Source organism: Numenius arquata, chromosome 2 (assembly GCF_964106895.1).
Source record: "Numenius arquata chromosome 2, bNumArq3.hap1.1, whole genome shotgun sequence".
Taxonomy (NCBI): Eukaryota; Metazoa; Chordata; class Aves; order Charadriiformes; family Scolopacidae; genus Numenius; species Numenius arquata.
The window spans coordinates 11,719,528-11,732,495 of record NC_133577.1 but is presented as its reverse complement, the minus strand read 5'-3'; the positions used below and the strand labels follow the sequence as shown (position 1 = coordinate 11,732,495).

General features: G+C 37.4%; 1 protein-coding gene across 1 annotated transcript in view; it reads right to left on the bottom strand.

Annotated features, from left to right (window-relative positions):
- The window catches only part of SYNE1 (spectrin repeat containing nuclear envelope protein 1), a 255,963-nt gene that overhangs the window by 105,508 nt on the left and 137,487 nt on the right, over nucleotides 1-12,968 (bottom strand). Inside the window, exons 81-88 of the mRNA XM_074162789.1 lie at nucleotides 11,633-11,798; nucleotides 10,889-11,044; nucleotides 9,983-10,135; nucleotides 8,189-8,371; nucleotides 6,512-6,649; nucleotides 4,941-5,126; nucleotides 3,093-3,215; nucleotides 811-993 (exon numbers count right to left, since the gene is read on the bottom strand). Of these exons, the coding sequence (XP_074018890.1) occupies nucleotides 811-993; nucleotides 3,093-3,215; nucleotides 4,941-5,126; nucleotides 6,512-6,649; nucleotides 8,189-8,371; nucleotides 9,983-10,135; nucleotides 10,889-11,044; nucleotides 11,633-11,798 (1,288 nt within the window). The remainder of the gene's footprint in view (nucleotides 1-810; nucleotides 994-3,092; nucleotides 3,216-4,940; nucleotides 5,127-6,511; nucleotides 6,650-8,188; nucleotides 8,372-9,982; nucleotides 10,136-10,888; nucleotides 11,045-11,632; nucleotides 11,799-12,968) is intronic.

Genomic DNA, 12,968 nt, shown 5'->3' with positions numbered 1-12,968 from the left:
GCCATTATCCTACCAGTGTGGTATCAGTTCTCTCTATCACAGCTTCTTTTAACCTGCTTTTAAAACTTTTCAGTGTGAAATTGTATCCTTCCTTGTACTTAAGTATCATTAAGCATCCTTCATGACTGAAAATCTCTTCTGGTATCTAAGTTGCATCCTAGTTCACTATGTGTTTTTCTATCACTAAATAGCAGGAAAGAAAAGCTTATTCTCTTCTTCACTGGAAATGTCTTTAACGTGTTTAGGTATGAATCCAAACAATCAAACAAAACCTGGTTTTCTTGTATTTGGCAAAGCTTGAAAATGCAAATTTAATAGATGCTTAATGACTCCAAATCAGAAAGCAAATACATATAAATTTTAAATAAAGAGAAAAAACATTCTTTATTTTTATCCTAGAAAGCTATTTAATTAAATCAATAGTTTTTATGCGATCATTATAAGCTGTTGATGTTATAATGAGATATTAATTTCATTAACTGATTATAGATGTTATAAAATTAACTTGCATAAAATTGTATATTAGCTATTTGTCTAGATAATCCTAACAGCATTACAAAATACAAGGCAAGATCAAGGAGAGAACAGAGACAAGAGTCTGATGAGTAAATCAACAATTAACATGCTCATGAATATTAAAACCCCCAAAACCAGTGTGTCAGAAACAACCAAAACTTAGCGGAGAACTTCTTAATGGTACTACACGGAAAAGAGGACTGCAGAGAGGTATGAAATTCTCTGTTTTCATGACCATTTGTCTGGCTCTGTTCAGGTTACTCGGAGTAATTTATGGGTTGGAGCGGCACTTGCCTGCATGATGTTGCACTGCTGAATGGCAGTGTGCTGCAGGCGGCTGGCCTCCTCCTGCAGCCGCAGGGCACTGTGGCACATGGGCAGGCTGGTGACCACCTCTTCAGGAATCCTCAGGGCGCTCTGACAGACTTGTACCGCGTGAACTTTTGGCTTCAGTGACTCCATTTCAGACAACAGATGCTAGAAACAAAGTCAGTGCCACAATAAGCCAGTTCTGCAGAACTCCCGGCGCGTTTCACCCGGCAAAAGAAAAATAACCATGAGTTCAAGCACTAAACCAAACAAATTTGATTTTCTGTTTTCTATATTGAATATAATCAGGACACACTGTGTCAGAAATTGCTCATTATGAAATAAGCATTCTTTTAAGCACTAGTTAAGCAAAGTGCCCATATAAGAGAAATAAAAATAATTAATGAAAAATCATAGGAGTAACTATTTCTAAGTGTCTAAAATCAAAAATATTTCTGTTAAAATATTTGAAAATAAGTATCTTTACAAAATCCACAAATCAAAGCAGTATATGTATCAAAGCAGCAGTCATTTATGTATACACATATTTTAATGTTAAAATCTGAGTGGAACTCCCTGCTAATCCACAGAAGCATATTTTCAAAGCAGCAAACTAATCCTGTTGTGTTCACAGCCTTCCTTTGAAAATACAAACCATGTCTGAAAATGTCGCTTAAAATTCAAAAGGCAATCAAACAGAAAGAATCATGGCTACACAGAGATCTTCTCCTTTGAATAATCACACACTGGATGCCTTTGTTAATAGTCTCTATTCTGTCCACAATGTCCATTCAAGCTGCCTGTTCATATGCATGAGAAGAGTCTAACTGCAATGACTGGAGAACAGATTTGATCAGCATTCTTTTCACCTTCACTGGTGAGTTTAATGTATTCACAGATAGAAAAGAAAACAATTGTAAAAAAAAAAAAAAAAGGAAAAGGCAAAGTTGATGAAAAGGGCTTTAGCACATTAGAAAAAGATTTTAAGTTCAATAGATATAAATAAGCTGGGCAATGTATGTGGCAGTCAGCTCCCTTCTCCTATACCATATGAAGAAAGATAGTTAAGTGGGTCTGGAGTGCATACTGATGAGAGAATTGTGGTTTGCTCTTTATTTCTGTGCCTTCATGACGTATGGTGGATAAACTAACCAGAGATTTGGTATAATGACTATTCCTCGGACAGCACCAGGGTGGCCTCCCCTCTGGCAGGCCCCATACTGCTGGCAAAGAGTGTCTTTATGGTGCAATGGGCACCCAGAGGTACCCTGGGGGCTGCATCCCAGCCAGGCACTCTCCAAGACCCCTTCTCTGGTCTGATGAAACAGTTGGGCAGGGGCTACAGCTCCTTTCTGTAGAAAAGCAAGTCATACCGTGAGACCTGCTAGAGCTGGGACAAAGAATACACATAAACAACAGTGTAAACTCCATATTCCTTTACTCTTACATTGGGTGATGTGTTTCACTTACACTCTTCAATGCCATATTCTGAAATTTGGCTGCAAGTCCCTAGAATAAAGACTGCATATGTTAACCAAAACGGAAAGCTCTGCAAATTTACCTTTCATCTATATATTTTTCTGCAGGTTTTAATCCTAAAGTCGATCTGTTGACATTTAGTTTTCACTGGCAGACTAGGACAGTACTATATTAGCTTGTAGCAAGAAATGTTTCTTAAGCAATTCAGAAAGCTATAATTTGGGTTATTGTCATAAGACTGAGACCAAAAATAACAAATTGAAAAACTCTGTAGTAGGCCAAGTGCAATACAGAAGGCAGCAATATCTTATGGAGGTAATTCAACTAAACATACAAAAATGTAACTGGGCTTAAAGAAAACTGAATTTTCTCTTCGTTTTCCAGTTGATTATTGAGGGAGATAACAACACCTATCTCATTGCATCTCTATCTGTAACACTGTGATAAAAATCTAGACTTCCTTTTGAAGTACTTGAAGAACCTATTGATGAAAAGCACTGGATAAGAACTGAGCTTTAGTAGTAGTATGGATTGAACTTGAACTGGATACACGTTTCTCTGAATTGCATCAACCTAAGAACAGACTCATCAAGGATTATACTTCAATCATTCCCTTTGAGGGAATGATTTTTCCTATTCCATTCCTTATTCCCTTGGCAGTAATTCGGGGCTACACTCTGAAACGATGACTCACCTAAGTAACAGCACAGTCTGTCTCACGAACATTCATTATTCCTTGTGTAAACTCACACTACCCAAGTGCTAACTTTGAGATCCTGGCCTTTTACCTGTCTGTGAGAAAGTTGCTCCTTCAAGCTCAAATGCCCAAGCTCTGGAGAGGTCAATGTGGCTTGGGCTTGCTCCAGAGCAGCCTGCAGGGCTCTCAGCTCAACTTCAAATTTCTTCATGTCCTGTAACACAACACATTTGATTCAGGGATAAATAAAAAAAAAAAAAATTAAAAAAAAAAAATCACTATAAGTATATCTGTTTGGATTTTGTAGCTACATCTCTTATATACAGTGTCAAAACTAATTCATGGTTTTAACAATGAAATTAAATGTTAAAAATATTGGATAAAAATACCAGTCATATGACAGTCTAGAAAAAGAGGTCTCAAAGTCAGAGTTATTATTTTAAGTACTTCCTCAATCTCAAACACAGCATGTACTTTATGAAGCCGATTTCATGAAGTTCAAGGCCTAGAAAGAAACTCAAGATGTTCTCTAGTCATTTTCCTCTAATAAGACAGGACACAACTGTCTTATCTTTACAGACTGTTCTTAAAGACCATTAGCAGCAGAGTCCCACTTATCTCTACAGACAGCATATCCTAGTGTTTCAGTACTCTCTTTTTTGTAGAAAGTTTTCTTTGATGGTCTGACATCAAGTTACCTTTTGTCACAATTTCAATCCTCTATTTACTATTCCACTAACAACAAGACATGAAGAACAAATTATTTTTATTCTCTCTGAATACTTCATGTTAGGATAATCCTTTTTCATGCATCTTTTCTACAAATTTATACACGTATCACAATCGTCACTATCCTCCGTTCTTTCTCCAGTTGGTCCATTTCTTTCTTCAAGTGCAAAACTGGACATAGCTGAAACCTCACTAGCAATCAATAGGTAGAACAAAAGGACTACTTCACATACCATACAATTATATATTTTATTTTCTGCATGGTGTTTGGGTTTTTTACAACTATGTGACATTGTTCACTCATTTTTACATGATCCACATTACTAAACTTAAGACCTTTCAACAGAGTGTGTCAAGCCAGTAATTCCTAATTCAAAAACACAAATGCCTGGTCGTTGCTGTCTAAATGTAACAATTTGGCCCTGTCCCTGTTGAGTAGCAGCCTAAGATTTTTCAGGTAGTCCCTGTACATTTGGTTAAAATTTCTTGCCCTGAAGGCAAGAGCAAGTAGAAAAGACTTCTGTGCTTTTCCCTGTGTCTTGCAGCAGTTTACCATGCATTGCATAGGTGTAACACATATTTACATTAACAATAAATCCACATGGAACAGCTGCACAGAAATGTCAAGGACATGAAAAAGTGTGTTCATTCTTTTCATTGTTCTCCCTTGTAGAAGTATGTCTTACATTATGGAATCCTGATCTGGTCCTGTACTAATCTGAATTAATACACAGCAGGCTTTAGATATTTTTTAAGAGAAAAATTAAGGAAATGGCACAGCGTAAGTGCCAACACAGACACTTTCCAAGTATCTAAACATAGGTTCTCAGTGCACACTGTGGACTGCCACACCTCAGTGGAGGCACACTGTGATCTCCAATACATCCACCCTTAATGGGCAGATGTGACAGGACCTTCAGGAATCTTGTCCCATCTGGATCGGCACCTAAAGACAGCATCTTAAACAGCGCAAGACATCTTGCATAAGTCACAGAATCACAGAATGATATGGGGTTGGAATCATCTGGAGATCATCTAGTCCAACCGCCCTTCCAAAGCAGGTCCACCTAGAACAGGCTGCACAGGAACATTGCACAGTCATGCCCTTTATAGACTACAGTTAATCTGTACTGCTAATAGTCTCAGAAAGATGATGCACACACCAGCCTAGCTGTCAGATAGCATTAAAAAACAAACTGCTTTCATATACCTTGGCAGCATCTTGGAGATTTGGTAGCCGCACTTTGATAACTTGCTGTAACTCCTCTGTCCGCCGCCCCAGTTCCAGCACTTGCTGTGACATTTCTTCAGTACAGTATACACTTGCCAGATACTCAGTCCTCTCAGTCATGGCCTCCAGATCACTGTGAATCTCTCCGGACTCATCAAGCATAGTCTATATGGAGATATGAACAAATCGAATGCCAGAGTTGAGCTTCAGATTACACACATCTTTAAGTATATTCCTGTTTTTCAAATTCCTCAATTTGCACACATCTGTAAGCCTATGATTAAGTTCTACTAATTTCCTGCAAGGCTTCAGCAATATGCTTAATTCTGGGTGTATGCTGAAGTGCTCCAGCTTATAGAGTCTGGGAAACAAAAGAGTAAATTGTGAAACTTCAGAAGCTGTACTAACCAACACATTCATTTTAGTGTTTTGCTATGCACACTTGCCTGTAAAAATACAATACACACCATCTATGGATAGGATTTGTTCTGGAAGCCTGATGTACCCAATAGGAAGCAGCAGAAAGCGCTTGGGTACAGTGTTATAGCAGGGCACTAGTCATTAATGCTGCCTCAAAGATCGCTACCAAAGTGTTACATGGGATGGTATTGGTTAAGCATATATCCTCATCAACTTTTGAAGCAGGGAAAAGGCCATAGCAAAACGAAACCAGAAATGCTAACTCCCAGATATGCTCAGGATAAGTTTCCTAGAGGTTCCTCTTCAGAATAAGAAAGCGTGACTACGTTTCCCCAGTGTAAGTGAATGCAGCTGACAATTCACTAATGTATGCATAAAACCCATAATTAACACAGTCTTATTTTGGCACTAGTGAGACATGATCATCTTATGATGCTTTGATTTGTTTCACGTGGTCCTGTAACAGTGGACAAGCTCCAACCTTATCAAACTGCTCCACTGATTCCACACTTACACATTCCACACACAGACAGACACAGACAGAACAAACTGCATTGTCACAGGGAGAGCAAAACACACTGATGCGAGATGTTGAGGAAGCAACTGGAAGAAACTCATCCACTGGGTATCAGTCTGAAAACATTCGGGGTGAAACTCATCAGATGAGAACAAAGGGTATTCCAATTTAGCATAAAGGAGAAAGTAGAAAACAAACAAACAAACCAACAAACAAACAAAATACCCCAAGCCTGGAAATCGTGTTTGGTTAATTAAAGTTCTAGAGGAATATTAACTGCAATGAGGTACTCAGTGCGATAGAGTCACAGCGTATAGACATGCTGTTCAATTGAAAGCTGCTATGAAGCCAATGTACTTGAGTAAACATAGAGATCAACTTTGAATCACATAGTTCTATTCAACAATATACCTTAATTTAAGTGTTCAAAATAATTGTCCAAAATAAATTAATAATCTTCAAGACTTAGGGGAACTGCCAAAGAAACCTAGTATTTTAAGACACCTTTTCCTCAAGGAAAGGAAGTAAAAAGTTGTAGAAAATAAAACTTCACTGCTCAAAAAACAGATTCTTTCGTACACTGCCCTTTAAATTTCATAGCTCATGTAATCACCTGGTAGGCTTTAAACTGATCACGAAGCTGAGAGGAAGAATTCCATGTTATACTACCATGCACTAGGATATTTGCTTTCTCGATCCATTTCAATATGAACTCCAGCATCTCATTGTATTCTTCCAAGTGTGAAGCAGCCTGGATATAAAAGAAAAATCCACTTAAGTCTAAGATGTAATTCTGTACAGTTCTTAGAGAATGATAAAATTACTTTTATTTCATTTACTGTTTTAAACTTGGGGATCGTTTTAACAACTTTACCTTACTGTTGAATATAATTTAATTGCTTCTGTATTTATGGAGTTAAAATAGGTCTGCTTCCAGTAACCAGGGTATTTATTTCTGGGGAAAAAAAGGCACTACAAGAATGTAGGTCACACTGGGAGAGTGCACTGATGCTCAAATATATTTCTAGAGGGTACACTTCCTTCACACTTCCTTCACATATTCAGTCTCACACATAAGTTCCAAAATACCCTCTTGCTCAGTTTGTGGCTCACTGCAAACCTCTTTTATGTCATTCCTCATTTTTCTTTGTCACTTTCCATGTCATCCCCAGAATCACCTTTATTTAAAAACTGTTTTGTCCACTTAGCCTGTCATATTTCCAAAAAAATAAATGTTGCACTTGTTTCAAAACAGAGGACAAAAGCTCTGCTTTCTGATTAATCTGATTTCTATTTAGCAAAGTACTCTATAGTTCCAATTTTCTTCTCACTTAGCTGGAATAATTTCACTGATTTTCAGGTATTTGTCCTGTATGAAGGATAGATCAAACCCTAGGTGACACAACTGTATTTGCATGCAGTTTGCTTTACCTATCATTTTTTACGACAGGAAGTGGATTTCTTAGTGCTGAACAAAATTATCCTAATAGTTAAATCCCTTCACCAAGTACCTTTGACTGAACTTTTACTTTCATTGTAATTTTCTATCTCTTTTTATAAACAATACTTTAAAGGAAACTGAAAAGAATATCATGACATAGTTATCTTTTTCAAGCCTTACAGAGGCTTCCTTACGTATGCAGAAAAGAGAACTCATAATTTATCAGGGTATTGATGGCAGAACCATAGACAATCCATTTATTTGCTTTTAGCTTGCCTTTTTTTTGGATAACAACAATTATCAAAAAAGTGCATAAGAGAGTTTCAGGGACTTTGAACTGCAGGGGAAGAATCTTTATAAATACTAATTGTTCCATAAACATTGTGCATTATCAGGGCCATTGTATCCAGGCTTTTCTATTTAATCTATAAATTATATTCACCCTCTATAGATTGTCACTAGAGTAAAACTTTTTTTTTTCTTCTTTTTTTTTTTTTAATGCTGCAAATATAGGTAACAGTGATAAGACAGAGGCCCTGAAAAGTACGATGAGATAGTATTTCCTCGCATGCTACTGTTTGTGGGAACGTTTGAAATCTTTTCAGGGCACTAGAGGAACCAACCAGCGGATGATTCATGGAAGAGGATGTTAAAGCAGTGTCACAGAATTATTCCACCCTCCTGATCTGCCCCATCTGTGCCTCTCTTTAAGGTGTGATACAAGCTCTGACTAATAGTAGGCAGATGTGCCAAGGAATGCCCCTTCTTGCAAGGAAGTGAAATAAATGAGAAGCTTGCGTGTTCCTTCTGCTTCTGAAAGGAAACAGCAGAAGAGAGTTGAAATCATACCTGACTGAGCTTGGCTGCTCTGTACTCAGCCTGCTGTATGGTCTGTTGGTGCAATGCAGTGAGTTTCCCTATCCTGTTAGCCAACTGCTTGGCCAGCGGTGCGTTCTGCTCTGCAAAGTCCTGGACTGATGCATCTAATTCCAACAGCTTTATGTTGCAGCTGTCCAACTCTTCTCCGAGGATCTAGACAGAAAAACAAGAAAATCAGCGATCCAGGAAGTGTTAGCTTTCTGGTTGATTATTTCTAGTCCAACTTGCAACTTTTATATCCTGTCCAAAGTCTCCATAGTTTGTTCCATTTTTATTCTGGCTGGAAACCAACAACGCTTGTCTAAGCAAGAAGGCAGAACAGCAGGATGTTTGGTCATCTCTGAAATGTGTGCCATTATTCTTTCTTCTCTGACTTCCTGGCTGAAATAGATAACCATTTTCCCTCCCATAGCAAAAGACTGAATCACTTCAGAGTGACATTAATTGGCCATCTTTCTGTGTTTGTTTTTGAAATTACTAGTCATTGCCATGACAAGATTTTTATATATTAGAAAGGGGTTTTGTATTGTTGCTGTCTTAAAATATACCCTTACAAACTCAGAAATATGTAATTACTATATGAAATTACATTTGAAAAACTTTCATTTTCATTTGAAACTTGCCTTTTCACAGCTTGCACTTGACACAGGAGCAGTCTGGATCATGCTAGACTGTTCCAATAGAAACAGATTTTAAAATAAATTTTTCTTACCATACTTACAAAGTTTCTGACAAGTTTAAAAAGGAAACCTAAAAGGTTTTCTATGTTTGTCATAGATCGATAACACCGTGTCTTGGGGAGGCGGTATTGGGAGAGAGAATATCAGCTCAGTGCTGACATAAATGCAGTTGAGGGAACATTATTAAATTTCCAGTGAGAGAGTTTTCATCTATGTAACATGAGAAAGCACATTTTACTGGTTTTCTGCTTAATTACTGGGATCAAGGAGATACATCAATATTACAAGGATATATTTCAGTGATACCTCCTGCAAAGCAAATGGTACTTTGGAGCATATGGAGAGCAACTCATTAAACTAAACAGGTAATTTTTGACATACCAGACATGCCAAATCTCTTCTTATTTGGTATGACCAGTAACTTGGTCAAGTTTAACTAGTTAAAAAAACAAGCCAAATAAAAAAAACCCTAACCCACCGTCAAGCAACCTCTCCCCCATTTCTCTCCCCCCAAAATCCCTTACTCTCATATGATAATTCTAATTTGGCCATTACACCTCAGTACAGATGAGCTTTTCTGAGTGTAGTACATACCTAAGATTAAGAAAACCCACAAAAAGAACCAAGAGTCCTTTGCATTACCCTTTACCACACCAGTAGTACTTTACCTCATTATTCCACCAAATGATACTGAGATGGACTACTGGCTAAGTAAAATTCTATTTGTCACAAGTAAAGGTGTACTGTAAAGAATGGTCTTTACAGTACAGACTGGGACAAGGAGCAGTTTGGGAACCTCTTAGGTTTTCCCAGATTGCAGTAATACTCATTATTGAGAGGGAACAGTGTAACTGCCCATCTATCTTTCTTTTACTCTCAGTGACTTCCTCCAAGTTATGTTACCTAGTTTGCAAAGAATATAATTAAAAAATCTCATCAGTCAACCCTTATTTCTGTCCATTCTTCTGTTGAACTACATTAAAAGAATGTATCACACAGGTCTTTCCAAATACAACGTTGGTATGAAGTGAATGTCTCAATGCAGAATTTATGATGTAACCAAATAAGGGAAGCCTTGCCTTACCTTTTGTTCAAGTTTAGCTTGTGCTATATCAGTTGTTTTCTTTTTCAGTTTGGAAAGAATGGCATTTAGTTCATTTGCTATCCCCTGGATTTTCTGACCAAATTCTTGATTCAATGTTTTGATCTGCTGAGTTTCTCTTTCTTTGGTTTGAATCTGTCAACAAGAAGAATTAAATTCAGCAACGACAATCTCTCCTCCTGATAGGAAATCAACTTTCCTTTAACTTACTTTAATTTAAAGAAAGAAGGTAATTAAACTACTTGTCACAGTTTCAGTTGGGATAGAGTTAACTTTCTTACTAGCAGCTGGTATAGTGCTATGTTTTAGATTTGGGATGAAAGCTATGTTGGTAGCTTACTGATGGTTTTGGTTGTTGCTAAGCAGTCAAGGCCTTTTCTGCTCCTCACACCACCCCACCAGTGAATAGGCTGGGAGTGCACAAGGAGTTGGGATGAGACACAGCTGGGACAGCTGACCCCAACTGACCAAAGGGATATTCCATACCATATGACATCATGCTTAGACATAAAGCTGGGGGAAGAAGAAAGATGTGGGGGAACATTCAGATTTATGACATTTGTTTTTCCAAGTTACCATTACACATGATGGAGATGGCTGAACACCTGCTTCCTGATGGGAAGCAGTGAATGAATTCCTTGTTTTGCTTTGCTTGTACCCACAGCTTTTGCTCTATCTGATAAAGTGCCTTTATCTCAACCCATGAGAGTTTTTTCTCACTTCTCCCCAGCCAGGGAGAGTGATCGAGCAGCTGAGTGGTCCAAGTTGCTGGCTGGGGTTAAACTACAACACTACATTGTCATAGTTTCATCACACTTGATTACTGTATTTCACCAGGTTATAAAGAGGGAATATAGAGCTTTAATGTAATTATCTGCTATGCTTTACCTGATCTTGGACATTTACAAGGGCCAGCCCAACTTCTGCTAAATGAAGAGAGAGTTCAGAAGGCAAAATGGTATAAAGCCCCAAGTACTTATTCTGTTGTTGTTCAGCCATTTTTTCAACAGCCTGACGATGAGTAGTTACTTCACCAAGGAGAGACTAATGACAGAAAAACAGTATTGTTAAGAACAATGGGAAAAAACACGTCTGTGTAAACTTAGCAAACGCAGGCATTACATGCAGCTTGCAACAAAGTTAATTACTTTCAAATTTTTAAATGGTTCATTAAAAGAATTGTATCTTGGGATTCCCTAAATTCTCATTTATGACTGTCCATTTCTCCGTTCCTGTGTGAGCACAAGTATATAGAAAATGTCAATTTTTCAGCACCTTCAGTGAAACTAACTTTATTTTGTTGCTTCCCTCCCCATCCCAAACTGCCAAGATAGAAAAGAAATGTCCATTCATATTCTATATTTCCCCCATATTTTAGAGGAGAGGAGAAAAATTACTAAACAATATGCTAGTACATAAAATTGCGTAAATGCAAATACTTAAATATATCTTAAATATCTTTATAATAAGGTATTACAGCTCATCAGCCACTTCATGCTTTGTGAGTTTATCTAGTGACTTACTCAAAAGCTAATGAATATTGTCTAATTTGATTTCATGGTATTTTACACTTACTAGCAGATTACAACAGAGATAAATATTGCAATTTGGAAATGGACAAATTTGATATACCTGCAACTCCTGAAGTTGAGTATCCACTTCTACATCAGGGCTTAATAGATATTCTTTTGTTTCCTGGATCCAGGTCTGCACAATATTAATATCTGCTTCAACCTCCTCACGCTCCTTCAGCTCCTGTTTCACCATCTTCACACCTTTTTTCACTTTCTGTTGCATGCTTCAGAAACAAAGAAAATAACTATTCATGAAGAATTAAACAATGTCTAAAAACATTGCTTTGTCAAAAAATATTTAATAAAATAGATAATGACTGATAGCCCCATATCCAGAGTAATAAAAAGTAGGGCAGTCCTGCAAAAGATTACTAAAGCAACACACTTAAATTTCTCATGTTCATTCTTCAGTTCATTCCTTTTAATTAGCAGTTTTACGTATTTTGACATTAAGCACACAATTCTTTTGAAGAAATGCAAATGTTTACAATAGAGACACCTACATCTCAGCTCATAACTACAGGCTGCCCTTACTGTCAGTGGAGGAAGCAGGCAATTCTAGGGCGTGATTTAGGATGATTCATCATAATTCTAAAAGAAACTTCTAAAACTAGTCAGAAAAACTGCATCTTAGACCTGTCTATTTCTCTCCGCTAATTAGAGAGTGAGAATTAACCAGTTCAGATGTGGATATCTATAATCTAAAATAGCGTGAGATAAATTCCACCCTTATCGACGGGATTGCATTGGCAGAATACCTAAGATAAAGCACGGATCAAACACATGAACACCATTTTTGACCCAGGGACCTATCTCCATGCTTCCACTAAGAGAGTTTTCACATTTTCCTCAAGAAATTGGATCTCCTATAAAAAATAGAATCTTTTTCAGATGACAGCTCTGTGAATGATCTAGAGGACTACTTGTAGCTCTCATGTACGTGACATGGATCTTACTTTGATATTTCCATATTTGATTTATGTTTGTATAACCTTTCATAGCTGAATCATGCCTTATTTACATGACCATGAGATCATCATAGACCCTATTTCTTAGAAACCAATTCAAGGGAAGAATGGAATTACAAAAGTGCTAATATCTACACATTTTCTACAGGGATTGCTATTCTGCTGTATTCAGTTGTGCGCACACACAGTGAACTTTGCACAGGTTAGGTGCAGGGTTTACAGTTTTTTCATTCTCTGTCTCTCTCCCTTTTCCCACTGTGGAGATCCAGTTAATGGCATCTTAGTGTAGTTATCGGGTGGATATGAATCCTGAAACTTAGCCATAAAACTTGTTTTATATATGACAGGGAAACATTTTAGATTTAGATAAATATTCATATAACTGCAGGGTGAAATGTTAAGATATGTTTCTTCTGCATATGCTCT